The sequence below is a fragment of the Podarcis melisellensis genome, assembly GCF_964234715.1.
Source record: "Podarcis melisellensis genome assembly, chromosome: 6".
NCBI lineage: Eukaryota > Metazoa > Chordata > Lepidosauria > Squamata > Lacertidae > Podarcis > Podarcis melisellensis.
The window spans coordinates 39720914-39740169 of record NC_138538.1 but is presented as its reverse complement, the minus strand read 5'-3'; the positions used below and the strand labels follow the sequence as shown (position 1 = coordinate 39740169).

The 19256-nt window shown below is 42.7% G+C and overlaps 1 protein-coding gene across 1 annotated transcript; it reads right to left on the bottom strand.

Annotated features, from left to right (window-relative positions):
* Window positions 1–1417: 1417 nt before the first annotated feature.
* On the bottom strand, window positions 1418–15896 carry RAB7B (RAB7B, member RAS oncogene family). Its single transcript, XM_081916494.1, has 6 exons — window positions 15665–15896; window positions 7994–8055; window positions 6410–6536; window positions 4856–5071; window positions 3019–3144; window positions 1418–2196 (listed from the first exon to the last, which is right to left on the bottom strand). The coding sequence occupies exons 2-6, from the start codon at window positions 8044–8046 to the stop codon at window positions 2116–2118; spliced, it is 603 nt and encodes a 200-aa protein (XP_081772620.1). The 5' UTR covers window positions 8047–8055; window positions 15665–15896; the 3' UTR covers window positions 1418–2115.
* Window positions 15897–19256: the final 3360 nt, after the last annotated feature.

The following is a 19256-nucleotide window of genomic DNA, read 5'->3' as shown; positions in this document are numbered from 1 at the left end:
TGTGGGAAGCAGCCTTACATCATTGTTTGGCTTTAATACCTACTATATATTGAGAAGTAAACTGTCTCTATAAACATGCTGGTCCCTTCATTTCCCTACCATGGTAATTAATGGCCATGGATAGAGCTACGTTCCATTCATTTGCTTAACCTATTTTATATGCCTCTAAGTGAGTAGTCATCATTATACCACGAGGTGATTTCCTTGTTGATTACACGTTACATGGAATTAGTAACTTCCCATTATCAGACTTGCTGTCAGTTAATGCTCTTAGATGACAATGACTTCTAGAATTGCAAGACAGTGTGAAAAATAAATCCACACCTTCCTACTATTCATGTTGTTCATAAATCTCTTTATCATGTCCTGCCTGCTCCCCAGTCATATTTTTTCCCCTGAAGTCCCAAGCATTTTAGATTTTCTTTATATAGTATATAAGATAATGTGGAAAAGAAATTGAATGCACATTCTAGCCCAGGCAAAGTTTACATTCACAGAACAGACATATTCAGGCACAAATCGATCCATGCTTCTCATGTTGCAGTACCTCTTAATTTCAGTCACTAAGCCTGCCTTGTGGCTTACTCTCTTCTTCGCAATGTGTTCATTCCTCATGTTAAGCCATATTCTTCCACGATAAAACATGTCCTGGCCAGGATTCCCTAAGGCTACAGAACAACTTTAAGGGAAGAAAGGCCATTCAGTCAATGTACAGTCATACCTTGGATCCCAAATGCCTTGGTACTCAGATGTTTTGGCTCCCGAACACGGCAAATCTGAAAGTGAGTGTTCCGGTTTGCAAACATTCTTTGGAACGTCTGATGGGGCTTCTGCGGCTTCCAATTGGCTGCAGGAGCCTCCTGCAGCCAATCCGAAGCCGCGCTTTGGTTTCCAAATGTTTGGAAGTCAAACGGACTTCCGTAACGGATTCTGTTTGACTTCCAAGGTATTACTATATATCCTTGCATGCCAATCATGACTGTATTATCTTCCAATTCTCTGCTACATTTCCATGTCCAAACCAATTATCTCTTATTCTTTCCTTAAGAACAACAAAACAAAAACAAACCCATCAGTAATATTCCCTGTTGTCTAACTTTGCAGACTGCTCCTCCAAGACAGGCATTGTCCCCATTTCACAGGGGAAATGTAAATCCCTGTAACATGGGAAGTCAGTTGTTCAGCTATATTTTCTCTCTCGCCATGTATAAAACATCCCATTCCAAATGTGTGTATATCAGGAAAATCTCCACTATTTCTGCTAGCACTTGAAGAAATGTATTGGAAAACCCCAGTGGGGTTTCAGCAGCATGGCGAGACTAATTTCCCTAGGGAAAACTGAGGACACTGATAGGTTAAAGTGAATCCAACCTGACTTTCTGAAGAAGTAAATGGAAAAATGCAAAAAAAAAAAAAAAAGGGACCCCAAAGGCTTTTATTATTTGGGAGTATTCTGGCAAATACAAAAAGTCTATGTTCTGAAAATGACAATTTAAAAAAGCTCTGTACCTATAGTAACACCTTCACACAGCTGTTGCTATTGCACATTGGGTGAACAAACATGAATGTTTTGCATTTCTGATGTAAATTCAATCTATACATACTAAGAGGGCACTGAGACCTGTGCTTTGGCTCATACTGTGCTATGTTGAGCTTTCATTCAGGAATGTGCTGTATTTGCAGGTAAGATACCAAAGGCTGAAGATCGAGAGACTGACTGCTGCCTACCTGCCTTAACTAACAGACCACGATAAAACATGGGAGACAGCATTAAATTGAGAACAAACAAATCAAGTTATTTTCTGGAGGTACTTTGAAGAACAAGTCCAAGCACCACAGTGGCATCTTAGAAATTTGTGAATAATGGGATCCAGAACCACAGTTCAATTTTGCTGGGCTAATGTAATCCTCCCTGATGCTTCAGGCTGATTTCCATCTGCATGCTCAGTAATGACCAATAATGCCCATCTTTGCTGGAAAATGGGAGGGGGGGAAATCCCTTCAGTTCTTCCTCCAACCCTGATGGGCAAGACTCAAGAGACTTCAGCGGTTCTTGCACACATCAAGCCTTGTACTTGGACGAAGTAGAAAAGCCATCACTTTCTAAATGACATTTCAGCAACACTTTGTCCTGGGCTGGTCTTCAGGAGTGAGCTTTATAGAATCGGTTAGGTAGTTCTCGATGATCCCGTTGTACTAAAAGAAAAACATAACCCAGTATGAGCTTATGAAAACAAGGCAAAACAAAATATAACAAAATAGCTGAGTTGCTATATGGTAAGAGTCATCCCTAGTCAGAAAGGTGCAGTACTTGGGAACCAAAATCTTGGCATTAAAAAAAAACATCCTTTTGTTCTCCTTTCTCTGTGTCTTAACCTGAACAAGTGGCAACACCTTGTGGTCAGAGGCAGCAATCTCATCCCACATGCTTCAAGATTAACGACACCCAGAGAACTCTTTGATGCACAACTGTCCTATGGGCAGAAATTGGTTTTGATGTAAGGTTTTCAGTTAGTCATAGTTCTGTGGTTGGGAATCTCTACATTTATTGTCATAAAAATCTCATCCCTTTTGCAACATCATATTATATATATGATGAGAGTACTGTACCTATAATCCACAACCACATGCAATTCCTATTCTCCCCAAAAATCAGATTTTTAAGAGGTATCGTGGCTTCTCTTTTGCAAACTGTAGCATTCTAAAAAGTAAATAAAATGATAAACACATGCCTTTACTTTTATACTATATTGCTCTCACTGCACCTGTTTTGGTTTCAGTGCAGAATCAGACACTCTGGAAAGGGGAAGCTGAACTGAACTGCACTTGGGAGAAGACCTGCAAGCGAAAATATGCGAACCCAAAACTTTAAAAATCACACATTAGCCAGACCCAAAACTTTGCTCCTCCTTTGATTTCATGGAAATGATCGCAAGAGGGTGCTGTTTGCTTCACATGCAACATGTTTGATGTCGATGAAAAACTCAGCTATTTCTTAAGGACAAGGCTGCTACTCACCCTCGATAGTGCTTGTCTTGCCAGGGTCTCAAAAGCCTGAACTACATTGATATCATTCTTGGCGCTTACTTCAAAATACGCAATGTCCTTTTCTTTGCACCAAGATAAAGCTGCCTCCTTGGACACCTGCAAGACAGAATCGGAAGGGATTCGATTCGGTGATCTTGGGTTGCTTCCAAACAATCAGTGTCTTGAACATTCATTCTGATTTGTTTACAGGGAGGTTAGATTGTGTTGTGTGTCACACAATCATTATGCAAGCAATGTGCAGGAATCATAGAATCATAGAATCATAGAGTTGGAAGAGACCACAAGGGCCATCGAGTCCAACCCCCTGCCAAGCAGGAAACACCATCAGAGCACTCCTGACATATGGTTGTCAAGCCTCTGCTTAAAGACCTCCAAAGAAGGAGACTCCACCACACTCCTTGGCAGCAAATTCCACTGTAGAACAGCTCTTACTGTCAGGAAGTTCTTCCTAATGTTTAGGTGGAATCTTCTTTCTTGTAGTTTGGAACCATTGCTCCGTGTCTGCTTCTCTGGAGCAGCAGAAAACAACCTTTCTCCCTCCTCTATGTGACATCCTTTTATATATTTGAACATGGCTATCATATCACCCCTTAACCTCCTCTTCTCCAGGCTAAACATGCCCAGCTCCCTTAGCCATTCCTCATAAGGCATCGTTTCCAGGACATTTCTCAATCACTCCATCTTTATTATGAAAATTCAACTTTTGCAAGGAAGTGGGGTTGATCCCCAAGACTGCCACTTGGCTCGGAAGTGTTAGCTTTTCTGTTGCCTTCTCACATTATGATGTGGAACAAGGTGTGGAAACTCCCCCGCCCTCATGATTCACCCATGTGCAACTGGCTGAGCTCTTGATAAGTCTCAGTCTCCAAAGGGTTCTTAACTTCTACTAGCAAGAATTAGGCCTTAGTGGTGACTCATATTTAGCTGCCCCAATTCATAGCCCTAATCATGTCATCAACATGAATCCTTGTTCCTGGACAGCTAGCAAATGAGTACATAAATACTAGCAGCTTTATAAACAAAAAACAAAAAATACTACTAATATGTATGCTGACACTTATTGACAGTGATGATCTGTAAATATATTGAAAATGCATTGATAACTGGGGTTAAAAGAAAATGTTCTGCAGGGTTCTCCAGCCATGAAAGTTGCAATCTAAAGGCTTGCATGCATATATGTATTCATTTAGTTCTGGTAAAAGGTTTGAGTAGTAAGCGCACATACCCCTACTACTTGTTAATTTCTCTTTCCTCCCCATATAAAAAAAATATTTATGTAGCTTGCTTTCCTTTTTCTCTGAATTCATGTAATTGATAACGTCTATATATTTTAAAAAATATATATTTACATGGCTTTAAAAAAAATTCAATTTTTAAAAATAAAAAACATGGGAACTTCCCTCATGGCTAGTGTAGCACTGCAGTGCTGTGCAAGAAATGTGTTGCATTTCAGGTGTGCATGTGGAGTACCATTAGGGAAGAAATTCTGTAAGGGTCACTCACAAGAGATTATGTTGTGCTATTAGATCCTGCTGTTTCCTAGTCTGCCAACAGGAGTTGCACAGAACAACATGAGGATCACTGAATCATAGAATGGTCTTCACAATTAAATTCCACTGGAATCAATGGGACAACTTACAGAAATCTAAAGCAAAGCAAATGCTGGATCAACCTCTCACTGACTGGGCATTCTCTTCACGCCATTCTCTGGCGTAGGGACTTCTCCTCTCCAATCTTGATACAAAGAGTTTTAAAATACATTGAGAGCTCTAGCTTAGCCCTGCTCCCTCACAATTCCTTATCCTACCTGTCGGTCCTTCAGATCAATTTTATTCCCCAGCACAACCATAGGGAAGCCTTGCTCCATTGGAATGACCCTCTGTAGGAAGTCTTCTCTCCAGTCATCCAAAGACTGGAAGGAATCCATGTCCGTGACGTCAAAGGCCAGCATGCAGCCATCGGAGCCTTTGTAGAATGTGGATACCATGGACCGGAATCGTTCCTGCCCTCCAGTATCCCAAATCTGAAAGGAGGACGAACATACAGGCATTAGCGTTAGCAACCTCTGAACCGCTACAGATACTTTCATGCACAATGACAGGTTCTTCCAGCTCAATGTTTCCCAAACTTTCCCCTGCTGTGGACTACTGCAATTTTAAAAGACATAAAACTGTTTCAAAATGGCACAGAGCGATACTAGCATTATCAAGCCCTAAATGGCTTGGGCCCCAAATATCTGACAGAGAGCTCCCTCCTGCATAGATCTGGCACTTCCACCACTCTGTAAAGTTCATGGGCTGTCTGTGGCAGAGCCATTTCTGTGATGGGGCCTCCCGCTGCTGCCGCACCGCCAGAGCACGATTTCTGTTCTCATCCTGAAGCAAAGTTCTTAACCCGAGGTACTATTTCTGGGTTAGGAGAGTCTGTAACCTGAACCGTATGTAACCTGAAGTGTATGTAACGCGAGGTACCACTGTACATTTTGGCATCACACTGTATACTTTTTTTTTTTGCACAGGCCATTGGGTTTGTAAGATGATATCCCTCCCATTTAAATTCAATGTATTGTATGGCTTAATTCTATTACACTGCATATAATGTCACTCCCACCCCCGGGACACCCATGAAGGATGAATTGTTAAGCATCTACAAAATCAATCCTTGTGAAGTACTCAGAGGTGGTGACCCGAGAGTGTGCTGGTGCCCTATTTGTGAAATTCCTCCTGCAGAAAGGCCTGCCTTGCGCCAGGTGAAGACATTTTTAATTCCCCGGGTTTTTTATGTATTCTTGGATATTTTAATTTGCTATTTGTATTTTATTTGTGTATAATCTTCTTTGTAAACTACCCTGGAAGCCCTGCTAAAATGCGGTATAGGAATCTTTTTAATCAATCAATCAATCAATCAATCAAAAGGAGCATACAGCACCTGCCATTTCTGAGCACTACTAAAGCAAAGGGTAAAGGGACCCCTGACCATTAGGTCCAGTCGTGACCGACTCTGGGGTTGCGGCGCTCATCTCGCTTTATTGGCCGAGGGAGCCGGCGTACAGCTTCCGGGTCATGTGGCCAGGATGACTAAGCCACTTCTGGTGAACCAGAGCAGCGCACGGAAATGTGATTTACCTTCCCGCCAGAGCGGTACCTATTTATCTACTTGCAATTTGACGTGTTTTCGAACTGCTAGGTTGGCAGGAGCAGGGACCGAGCAACGGGAGCTCACCCCGTCGTGGGGATTCGAACCGCCGGCCTTCTGATCAGCAAGTCCTAAGCTCTGTGGTTTAACCCACAACACCACCCGCGTCTCTAGCACTGCTAGATGTGTGTAAAACCAAGCACTTCTACTTCAAGGTATCTCTCACCTGCAATTTCAGCGGGCTGCTGTCCACAACTACCATTTTAGTCAGGATACTAGCTCCCAGAGTGGTTCGGTAGTCTTCGTAAAACTTCTTGTGAACATACCGGTGGAGGAGAGAGGTCTTCCCTACACTAGGGTGAAGTAAGAAACACATGCGATGAATTAATTCTAATGACTACTTTCTAATAGTTTCCTGATTTTTATGCTAAAAGTTTGATTTAACATTTGGTTGAATTGTAGATTGTTCTATGTTTACTACTTGTGTGCTTGAATGCTGGCTGCCTTGAATCTCTCCTGTAAAATACTTGGGATAAAAGTCTTTTAAAAAAACAAAAGATGCAAAGTATTATTTTTTTTGGAGTGTGGGCTGCAGGCCAGAACTTGGTGAAGATGGCCATTGATGGTCTGCTTCACCTGAATAGATGAAACTGGAGGGAGTCGCTAATACATCCCCTGTTCAAACCAAAGACTTATGACTACTAGATATAATAAAACACTGTTCAATTAGTCTTTGTGCTGAATGTTGGCATTGTGTCATTGTCTCAGTGCTGCATCTATTGATTTTTGTAGTCTGTTCTGCAGGCTGATCTTAACTCTCCAGAGTATAATTTTCTTTAGCCTGCATTTCCCCCCATTCTCTTCTTTTTCTGGACCTAACTATCTAAAAATATGACTGTCTAGGGGAAGACTGTTGGAACCTGTGAGCCTCCAGATGTTGCTGGACTGTGACTCTCATCATCCCTATCATTGGCCTATGTGTAGAGGAAAGTATGGGAGCCCTGATGTTTGATATGGTAAACAGTTAAAAAATTTCATCTGTAAAATTAAGAAAATTAGCTTGTCTTGATCTTTGTCCCCTCATACCGTATCATCATCAGTACATTTCTAGTGCAATTAGACCAGAACAATAGCAAAGATGGACACTTGTGGTGCTATTTCTCTTAAAACCAGCAAGTAGAAATTCTGTGAGGGGCTGAGCCATGTGCTTTGATCTGATATTTTCTTCAATAGGACAACTACAGTGCATATACAGTACCTTTTTCCTAAACTTGATATCCACTGTAATGACTCTTCTGATAAGATTTCTGAGAGGTATTTCTCACAACAATATAACACGGCATGATTGCTGTTATGATATGGTTATGATAGTTATCTCCCAGAACTTAGTGAGCTCTACTGTTGAAAGCCAGGAGATCACTGTCATTGTCAAATTGGTAGAGGTCTCTAATGATAGGGAGTAAACATGCCATGAAGTGTTGTAACATTTCTAGCTGGGAAAGCCAACATAGGAGTTCCGAATTCAAATCCACGCTTAGTTATGGGTGGCCTGGACCAACTGCCAACTCTCAGCCTAGCCCACCTCCCCGAGTCATTGGGAGGATAAAATGAGAGTGAGAGAACCAAATGCTCTCCTTGGCTTCTTGGAGGGTGTGTGGAAAAATAGAACTAAAATCAACATAACAAAATGAACAGTATTATCATCCACCAAAGGTGTTAAAAAACAACACTATTACAGTGCTTATGTGGAGAAGTAGGACATCTCTTCAAACTGCCTTTTCAAATTCCAAAAGCAAAGAATGCTGCTTACCCTAAAGTGCCAATAATTATTAGTTTCAAATCCACTCTCTTAGTTGAATTCATAAATGGAGCCTAAAGGGAAGGAAGAAAAAAGACATTCGTCAACATCTTATATCTTGAATCAGCACAATGCTCTATATGCGCCATACTCAGGATAGCAGAAGCCAGCAAAGAACTCCAGGCCTCCGACTGGTCAACTACCTTTTGTGTCACTGTAAATGAAGCATCCTTGCTTCTCCTTCGATGAGACTCTTCGATTAAGACTGTCCCTTGAGACTTGGGTCCATTTTTAAAATAAAATAAAAATATGCCTAACAGGTTTTCTAGATTCACAAACCCCAGTAAATTATCCTAGTGTCCCCAACCAAGTGAGGTGAGGTGAGGAGCTTTTTCCAAGGTATCATTCCAGCTGTAGAATGCTCTCCCTTGGGAGACTCACCTGGCTCCTACTTGATGCCTATTCAAGTCCCTTCTCATTTTCCGAGGCCTTCTGGCATCTATCATAAAATCTGTATAATTTTTTTGTTAAAAAAAAGTTTTGCTATTTTAGACTTTTAGTTTTATGGAGCTTTATATTTTGCAGTTTTTAAAATCTGTATTTTAATTGTTTATATTTATGTTGTAAGCCACCCATGAGGGGAGCATAAGTGCTGTGCATTTGTGTCTTTGTTCCCATCTGCCCTCCTCCTCCCTCCAATAATTCCCACATTTATGCAGTACTTTCTGCAGCAGTGAAAGGAGAAGGGACCGGGAGCATCTTTCACATACAGTTGACAAGGAGACTATTGACACGAAAATGGCTCTGAACAAGCCTATTAGTGTTGGTGCTGCAGGCAAGAGACACCCCACTCAGCATCACTGAGCAAAGCCTTTCTCTCTGGGTGCATCACTGCTGCTGTCAAAAACTGCACAGTCTTCTATCCATGGCATGAACTTCTATTTGTCTGCCTGATGCCCAAGGCTCTATTTTGTGTTTTCTCTGAAACAAGGGAGGAAATTTAAAGCCCTAATAAAGAGGGTTTGGGAACAATGGCTTGTATATAATGTACAGCTAAGTAACCACCTGATTGCACAGTACTACAGTGGTACTTCGGTTTTTGAACAGCTTAGTTCAAAAGAACCCGAATGCTGCAAAATCAGAAGTAGGTGTTCCGGTTTTCGAACTTTTTTCAAACGCTGCAAAATCAGAAGTAGGTGTTCCGGTTTTCGAACTTTTTTCCGGAAGCCAAACATGCTCTGTTTTGAGTCCCCCTGTGTTTCCTGTTGCGCTGCTAATTTGTGTCCCCCACTATAATTCAAGCCTTCTAGTTCTGATTGCAGTGTTCTGAGGTGATATTTGGAGCTTATATTTGGTGCTTTTGTTTTTGTTATTTATTTTGTGTCTTTTGTTTTGAGGCTTTTCAGTTAATTTGTTTTTGTGACTGTGTGGATCCCGGTTAAGCTATTGATTGATTGTGTGACTGAGGAAATGGATAAAAGCCCCCATCCAAACAATGACTATCATCTGTGCAGATAAGAATTTTTTTAAATTTTACTTTTTATCATCTACAATACTGTTTTATTTATTTTATAGTACAGTACATTGTTTATTGCTTTCATTTTATGGATCAATAATATTATCTCGCAAGATAGTAAAATTCATATTAAATTGCTGTTTTGGGGTTTGTTTTTAAAAGTCTGGAATGGATTAATCCGTTTTGCATTACTTTCTATGGGAAAGTGCACCTTGGTTTTGGAACGCTTTGGTTTTGGAACTGACTTCCGGAACGGATTAAGTTTGAGAACCAAGGTACCACTGTACTACTGCTACTGCTACTAATTTATTTATATCTGACCCATCTGGCTGGGTTTCCCCAGCCACTCTGGGCAGCTCCCAACAGAATATTAAAAACACAATAAAACATCAAACTTTAAAAACTTCCCTAAACAGGGCTGCCTTCAGGTGTCTTCTAAAAGTCAAATAGTTGTTTATTTCCTTGACATCTGATGGGAGGGCGTTCCACAGGGCGGTTGACCAAGAAGGCCCTCTGCCTGGTTCTTGCCCTCTTCTCCCCCTTGCCCACATGCCCCAGCCCTATACCCTTCCCAAATCTGCTCCAGAGGTTTGGGGAGAAACTCAGAACAAATTTGGAGGCACACAGGGGGAGGAGAGGGAGGAAAAGTCCTGTTGTACAAGTATAAATCCTTACACAAGCATGACAGTTACTGAGCACTACATTGGATAAAGGCCCTTTCAAGCATGTAGGAATGGGAGAAATGACCTCAAAGTTTCTGACTTGCCTGCACTAATTCTCAGGTTTTCTTTTTCACAAAAAGACCTTCAGGGCATCCAGCTGCTCTCTCAATGCAGCAACCGCACCCCTCTCTCAGGCACCTTCTCCACCACTAAATCTGTGCAGTAAGAGCCTGCAAAGACAACTGTGGCTGGCGGTGACTCACATCTCCCTTGGAACCTCTGTGTTTTCTTTAAAAAAATAAACAAAAAACAACCAACAACCACCATGTCATATCATGCTCTCCCTGCCCTTCCCACTAATTCATTGGGTTCTGCTTGTAAAGGGTTGGGTGTGATGTCATGTCACTGGTAGCAGCATGATTGGAAGTACAGATCCTGAAGCTGAGGCTCCAATACTTTGGCCACCTCATAAGAAGAGAAAACTCCCTGGAAAAGACCCTGATGTTGGGAAAGATGGAGGGCACACGGAGAAGGGGACGACAGAGGATGAGATGGTCGGACAGTGTTCTCGAAGCTACAAACATGAGTTTGACCAAACTGCGGGAGGCAGTGGAAGACAGGAGTGCCTGGCGTGCTCTGGTCTATGGGGTCACGAAGAGTCGGACACGACTAAACAACAACAGCAGCAGCAGCAGCATGATGGCTCTAGGTTGACATTTAGCTAGGCCCTGAGAGCGCCAGCTAGCAGCAACAATATCACAGTGCTAATGATCTGGTGGGCTGCAAGAAGGAAGCACTGGAGCAAGCAAGGGCATAGGTAACCCCACACATCCAGGATTTGCAGTGAATGTCACATGGACTTAAAGTGAAACTCTGTTAGCCATTTACCCTAGTTCAGGAGGGGGAAACCTGTGACCTCCACATATTGCTGCACTACAACTTCCATTGTTGTAGGACACTTCTGGGGCAGATGGAAGCCCAGTAACGACTGGAGGGACACAGGTTCTCCAGCCCTGCCTTAGACCATAATAAGCACAACACAGGCTTAGGAGTCCACAGACTAAAGAACCAAATTGCCAATCTTATGATGAGTGAGATCTTCCAAGCACAAGCAGCTGACTCACTTTGGATTTCAAAAGAAGGAAGACCCATAATGACAGCAGGGAACTGTGCTGTTATTTCATTATGAAGAAATCATCGTCCCCGTCACCACCTCGCAGGGCTATTTTTCCAAATATAACTGCTACAGCAACCCATGACATTGCTCAAATTTCACCCACCACTTCTGCTCCAGACAATGTTTGGCAATGACAACCCAGTCATTTGTTACGTGGGTAGATTCAGCCTTCCCACAAGGTCACAATTGTTACCAATGGGATTTACACAGAACTGGATACAAACTCCTTTTGTATATGGCATGCTTCTCCCTTTCATTTAGGCCAGTTACATGTAGGAATACTATCTCTCTCCTCCAGCTTTAATAGTAATAATAATAGTTATACAGTTACAATTTGTTGGCAGATCTATTTATAAAACAGACAACCTTGTTTACTAAAAAAATAAAAATAAAATGGAAATGAAAAGAAAGAAACTGCCATTTGGTGGGGGGAGGATAATATAACATATATTCATGACAATATAGTGTCATGGATAGATTAAAAGGAAATATATCATCATTTATTCCAGATATGTTAAACCAAAACCCATTTCTCAATAAGTTTGTTTTCTTGATTATTATTAATTGCATTTTTCATCATTACTATAGTTTGTCAGGTTTTCATTAGCTGGTTATGGTAGAGGGATCTTCATTTTTCCATTTTTGTGCAACACAGTTTTGCTGTCGTTAGCAGTGAAGTAATAAGCTGTAAGTATTAATGCCCTCAGAGCACACTATCAGAAGAAGAGTTGTTTTAGAGTTACTAGGGAGAGCACAACCTGTACTTATTCGTATAATGTTCTGTACTTCCATCCCAAAAGATTTTTTTTTGCAAGTTCTGACAATATATATTACATCTGCCATAATTCCATTGCACCTGCAGCTGTGCACGTTTTGACTGAAAAAAGTTACAAATTCTGTGTTTAGTGCTATGATGAGTACCTGTGGCTCTCCAGATGTTGTTAGACTTCAGCCCAGTTACAGAACTTTGCATTCAGTGTGTAATTAGATCCTAGCAACGTCAAAATGAAGTCCTGAAGAGCCCGTGTGGTATAGTGGTTACAGTGTTGGACTATGACCTGGAGACCAGGTTTTGAATCCTAAGGTCAATCACTGCTTCTCAGCCTAACTTACCTCACAGGGCTGTTGTGGGGATTAAAGGGGGGGGGAGAACCATGTACATCACCTTGAGCTCATTGGAGAAGAAACAGGATATAAATGCAATTTAAAAACGTGCAGAAGTACAATAGGTGAAGGTTTCACCAGTGCTGCATTGCCATGCTAGGAAAACTGCACCTGTTATTATCTGTTTCCAAAAGGGAAACAGGTGGGGTGGGGGTGAAATACAAAGAATGAAAGAAATGAAAGCCATCTCTGTATGTTTATGTTGTGCAGGTGTCAGCTCAGAAGGGCCCTATCTGTTAAGATCTTCATACCTACATGAGAGATACCAAAGCTACAGATTTGATCTATAGTCTTTTTTCCTTTGGCAATGACAGGCCTAGACAGCATCTTGAGAAGTAGAGACATCACCTTGCCAACAAAGGTTCGTATAGTTAAAGCTATGGTTTTCCCAGTAGTGATGTATGGAAGTGAGAGCTGGACCATAAAGAAGGCTGATCGCCGAAGAATTGATGCTTTTGAATTATGGTGCTGGAGGAGACTCTTGAGAGTCCCATGGACTGCAAGAAGATCAAACCTCTCCATACTGAAGGAAATCAACCCTGAGTGCTCACTGGAAGGACAGATTGTGAAGCTGAGGCTCCAGTACTTTGGCCACCTCATGAGAAGAGAAGACTCCCTGGAGAAGACCCTGATGTTGGGAAAGATGGAGGGCACAAGGAGAAGGGGACGGCAGAGGACGAGATGGTTGGATAGTGTTTTCGAGGTTACCAGCATGAGTTTGACCAAACTGCGGGAGGCAGTGGAAGACAGAGGTGCCTGGCGTTCTCTGGTCCATGGGGTCACGAAGAGTCGGACATGACTAAACGACTAAACAACAACAACAACAACAACAACTTTTTTCCTTTGTGTGCTTATACACACATGAGTGTGTTTATATGGCCAGCTTTTTGTGTATGCCCAAACACCTGCACAACAGGCAGAAATGAGATGGCTTTTGCTGATATGGCTACACAGTGATCTGATCATGTATCATTATGTGTTGTGTCAGAGGAAGGCTGTAGCTTAGTGGTAGAGCCCTGGCTCTGCATTCAGAAGGTCCCAGATTGAATCACCGGCGTTTCAAGGTAGGCCTGGGAATGTCCCCTTGGCTGAAATCATGGAGTACTGCTCTCGGGAATATTGCTGAGCAAGATGGACCAATGGTCCGACTCTTTATAAGGCAGCTTCCCGTGTTTCTATTACAGTGGTACCTCGGGTTACATACGCTTCAGGTTACATACGCTTCAGGTTACAGACTCCGCTAACCCAGAAATAGTGCTTCAGGTTAAGAACTTTGCTTCAGGATGAGAACAGAAATTGTGCTCCGCCGGCGCGGCAGCAGCAGGAGGCCCCATTAGGTAAAGTGGTACTTCAGGTTAAGAACAGTTTCAGGTTAAGTATGGACCTCCGGAACGAATTAAGTACTTAACCTGAGGTACCACTGTACAGGCCAACCTTCCCCCTTGGGCTGAGTGACGTATAGAAGTTATTAGTGGGGTGGGGGCTCTGTAGCAGCAGACAGAATAGGCTTCCACTTTCCAGCAGTGCATTTGTACCTGGCTTCTCCATTAGGCTTCTCATCCCAAGAAATATTTTGCCATTAGGATGGAAAAGAGGATGGGGCTCTTGCACCTTTAATAACTATAGAGAAGATGGATTTATCAAAGGTGCCGGTGCTCCATGCTCCTTTGCAATCTGGAACCCTGTCTTTCCTTCTTATCTCTCCTGCACTATTTCTGGGTTAACCTGAAGCGTATGTAACCTGAGGTACCACTGTATATGCAGCCAGCATAGCATAATCTCTCCCTAATTTCACAGCTATGGCTTCCTGGACAACAAATTTCCACTATCTTTTTTAAGTTTCCACATCTGTAAAATGGGGATAAATGCCACTGTTCACGCACAGTGTTTGTTTCAAAAAAAGCAATGAACAATGCTAGTTTCTCTTTCTTTCTTTTTTCCCCTTTGCACTGACTGCCTTTAACACAGCCACATGACACACAGGTATGAATCAGGCAATTGGTTTCCCTGGCACAGAGGTGTGGTTGGAAAAGCTTAACTTGCCTATGGCACAATCCAAGACATGCCTTGTCAGAAGCACCATGAAATTTAATTAGCCTTGACACCTTCGTTTAATTAGTCTTTTAGCCTCAGTTGTTATGCAGCTTCGGTGAAAGTCGCAGAAACAGCAAAACAAAACCTGGCAACCCAAAATCACCTCTTTTTCTGAAAGCAAATGCCATAACTATGCCACTGATAAGAATCTTATTTTTCCTTTTTTTTAAATCATTTCAGTGTGTGTGGGGGGGGTGACAATAATTTTTCTGCACCAGGCACCACCTGACCATGCTACGCCACTGCCCATGTCCCTTATTAAATGGGACAATGATCACTTGCTCTTGCAGCCCGCACTTTCTCACCATAAGTCCCGGGGCAGATTATGCATGCCACCCTCCTGTGGCTTTATTTGTGACTCCATATGCACCCAGGCAGTGCCTGGAAATAGCCTTGGGCGTATTCAGCCCATTGTGCTGCACCCGCTGAGAAGCAGCCCAGCTCCTGCCCAGAACGCCAGATGCGAACGTTGATCGCTGGGCTCAGATCCCTACATTTTTTCCTAGTGTTGTTCCCCCCCCCCCCGCCTTAAAACTATCCTTTGTTGTTAAGATGCAGCTCGCATGAGCAGCAGGCCCAGCCCTGTTCAATTCCCCTTGATTCGGTGAGTCACAAGGAATGAGATCTTCCAAAAGCAATTGTCCCAGGCACGAAGGAGTGCTTCAGTGGAACCTACTACTTCCCCCTCTGCTCCACGTCTAAATATTTTTCTGCTATGAGCGGTGGAGAAACGGGAGAAGAGGCAGCCACTCTTTCTTCCACCGATCACCTATTCCACATGCTGGGGTAGATCTCCCCATGCAACCTCCCTAGATCTCCGCCGTCAACTTCTTAGAGAAGTTCACCCAGCTCTGAGCCGGTTCTCTCTCTGCCTACTCAGGCACGAATCTCGCTCGTTCTTTGTGCTTCAAGTTCGGCGTTGCAAATGAATCGCCTGCGCAGCAACTAGGCACTTAACTTGTGGATCCCAGTGGATCTCCTGCCATCTGCCACACGCTCGCTCCGTTTGCAAGCGAACCGTTTCGAAAGGAGGCTTACATAACTAGAGGACAAGAAGAAAGGGGACTTACTGGTCTTCCTCCTCTGGCGTGACCCGGCTTTTTTGCAGAGCTGCGAGGTCTGCTGCCCGTGCAAACTCCTCGCGGCGCCTCCCGAGAGCGCGCAGAAGAAACGCCTTTGGGGAGGGGGGGGGGTTGAAGAAAGGACGGAAGGAGTGCCGAGCAGGATCCCTTCCCACCGCAGATCCCTCGAGCGTGGGTCTTCTTTTTCTCTCGTTTCTCTTTCCTCCCAGCCCCCACCCCAGTGGGAGGGTTGAGGCAGAGAGAGGCCGTCCAAACATGACAAGAGTTTGCAGGAGGGTTGAAAGTTTTAGACGCGCACAAAACAAGTTTGCTCGGAAGTTTTTCCCACTCTCTGGAGCTTTCTTGGTATTAAGTATGGTTAAGGATCCAGCTTGGAAATTGCCCAGCGGTGACTGCATAAGCTAGAATGCAGTAAGAAAAGTTAGGTGGGGGGAGATGCCGCAAAAGAACAGTGTGCGTTACTTTCTGGTGTAAATGGATTTGAGCGTGGAGTGGTTCAGTCCACACACAGGCTAGGTTCGCTTCTCCTGGGTGTTAGTCCTTTTAATACTTCATATTTTTTTTTACAAACAGTAGACCTTGAAATGAACGATCCTTTATCATTCTTGGGGTGCTTCCAGATTTATTGTAGAATAGCCATCGTTCATTCATTCACATTTATTGGAGCTGAGACAGGGGTGTCCAGATGCCATCACCTTCCTTTTGTAATCCTCCCATGTTTCTTCTGGGTTTTCCCCACTGTATTGTGGAAAAGCTGTCTTTTAAAAATAAAAATGTGATACAAACGCCACAGCTCTTTTGAGCGGTGTGTGTCTGACTCCTGCCCTGACACTCTAGCATTGCATTTCCTAATTTTCAGAAGAGATCCCGTTTACAGTTTCCACCATTGCCAGACCTGCCTTTTTTGTTTTGCTTTAATAAGTAGCTGATAACCCCAATGGCCACAGGACCATAGGATGCTAACTGTTCTGCTTAGTTCATCCTCGTCCACACTGACTGGCAGCCTGGATCTATCCTGTCTGTATGTGACAGGAACTCAACTGGGACTTTATGAATGCAAAGCATGAGCTTTGCCACTGAGCTATGGCTCTTCCACCAGGAGGCACTGGATCGGATTGACATTTGGGAAGAGGAGAAATCCCTTTCACTCTGTTTTTGCCGCTGTTACTCCCTTTCTCCCAAAATACTGCTCTCTTGCAGTGTACATTTTGTTCCAGTCCTGTTAACTCTGCATAACTTAAGAAGAACAGGAGCATTCTCGGAGGTCTGATACTGAGGTATTAGCCCATATGAGAACCAATGTGGTTCTTCAGTGATGTAGAAAACGGACTAAGCAACAAGATGGTCACGTTTAGCTCCGTGCCACAAAAAGCTCCATCTGCTGATTTCTGCACATTTTTTGGTTGGTTGGCAGCCATAAACACAGATTCTAACAACAGTAGATAACAAACAAGTTCTGCAGGTATCTACTTCAGTGCTTACTGAAAAGGGGACTGGCTTCATGCCAGAGGCACTTAATTACTAACAGATTCCTTTACACCTGAGAAGTTCCTACCATGTTCCAAAACCCCTCTCCCATAGTTGTGAACCTTTGGGAAACTGTCTTTTATTTACATATGTATTTTGCCAACTTCCTTTACCTGGAAATTGATTCGAGGACAGAAACATTGAACACATGACCTCTGAGGATTGGGTGATGAATACCTAAAGTGTTGCTATAAAATTGTAGGAAGAAAGATTCTTCCCATTCTTCAATAAGCAATGCAAATAATCTTTTCTACAGATCTTCCAGTTAGCAGGCTGGGGGAATATCTCTGTCACACACAGCTGTCAATAAATTTGCTTCTTGTTGAATCCTTCAACTTCCTGATTACATTTGCTTTTATAGCTGTCTTGCTCAATCAGCATGGGCCTGCAGAAGTTTTCCTGATTATGAATTACAATGACACAATCTTTGGGAGACACAGCAAAGTAGATTTGCTTGTTTATTGACTTTCAGCTTCTGGGGAAATAAAGAGTAAAGTAAGCATAGTGCTGGCATGTGACTCTCATACCAAGAAACCCCGGCAGTAAAAGCAAAGCAATTTATGAGTCAGAACTGCAAAATCATAAGATTGGCCTAAAATTCACAAGACTTCTAAAACAAATATTTCTATCTATAAGCTCATCTGGCTTTTTAATGATACTGCTTCTGGGAACCTAATTTAGATTGTATTTGTCCTTAAAATACCTGAGACAAGGCTGAGGTTTGGTTTCCATTTTATTGATGATGAACTCAATATAGGATGTTAAAAGAGTAGTATACTGAATGTTGATCAGGAACTGATTTCTTATGGCTCTCCAGGTGTTGTGGACTAAAGCTCCCATTCTCCCTGACCATTCACCCAGTTGGCTAGGGCTGATGGGAGTGATGGGATCTTATGATTTTGCAGTTCTGACTCATAAATTGCTTTGCTTTTACTGCCAGGGTTTCTTGCAGGAATTAGAACTAAATTTAATTTGTTATTTGAACACGTGGGAACAGGAAGCTCCCTTATATTGAATCAGATAACTGGCATGGCCGGATCATTATTGTCTGCATCAGCTTTCCCTACCCTGGACTCCAACTGCCCTCAGACCATGTCAGCATGGCTAATGAATGGCCAGGGATGATGGGAGTTGTAGTGTGACAACATCTGGAGCAGGTTAGGAAAGACTGGTTTACACTGATTGGCAGCCGCTCTCCAAGATTTCAGAGAGACATGGTCACTTTCAGTTTTCCCTCAGTTTTCCAGTCTTAGGTTCAGCTCACCCCATTTCTATATCTGTTGCATTTTAGTTATATTTTTAAAAGGGAGAGCAGTATAAAAATAATTATATATATATATACTGCATCTGCATTGATAACTTGCAGGCAGGTAAACATGTAGATTTCTTCCTTTGAAAAGTATTATGCTGAAGGAGATATCAGTGGTATTATGTATATGGGTTATGAGCTGATACAAACATGCAGAAGAAACATGTTACAGACCTTCCTTGACTGTACCACTTCAGAATGTAGGTGGGGGACATTGCTTGTTAAACTTCCTAGTGTATCAGACAGCTGGAATCTGGCCTAGCACCCAAGTTCCCTGTAGAGAGTTTTTGAAATAAAGTGTTGAAACAAAGAAAAAACTGAAACAAAACCCATCACCTCTTTACCATTTTTATCTAGGTGTGTGTGTTTTTTAAAAAAAAAACTTCTGAATTGGCTCTTTGACTATGAAATCACATGTTCTGCTATAGGTTGCTGAAGAGGCAGATTGCAGCTGTGAATCACAGTAGTTATATGTTTTGACGTGAGGATTACTGAAGAGTCATGAAAGCCTTCAATCTCACTTCCTCTTTGAGCTTCTGATTCTCTTAAGGACAGAACAGAAGTGATTTGCAATAAACTCACTTCTGTTTCCCAGTAACATGCAGCTTCACTTCCCAGTGAAGGCAATGAATGTCCTGTGTGTCTAGAGGCAGTGGAAGGATGGATAGCGGCTAATGGATTGAGGTCGAATCCTGACAAGATAGAAGTTATTGTTTCTGGGGGACAGAGGACGGGCAGCTGTGG

Bases quoted from the DNA above. Each gene is read 5' to 3' on its own strand.
- RAB7B (XM_081916494.1), bottom strand. From the start codon at position 8,046: ATGAATTCAACTAAGAGAGTGGATTTGAAACTAATAATTATTGGCACT. The intron at 5,072-6,409 runs GTGAGAGATACC...TCCTCCTTTCAG, and splicing joins GCAGCCCGCTGAAATTGCAG to ATTTGGGATACTGGAGGGCA. The intron at 3,145-4,855 runs GTAGGATAAGGA...TCTGTCTTGCAG, and splicing joins TTGATCTGAAGGACCGACAG to GTGTCCAAGGAGGCAGCTTT.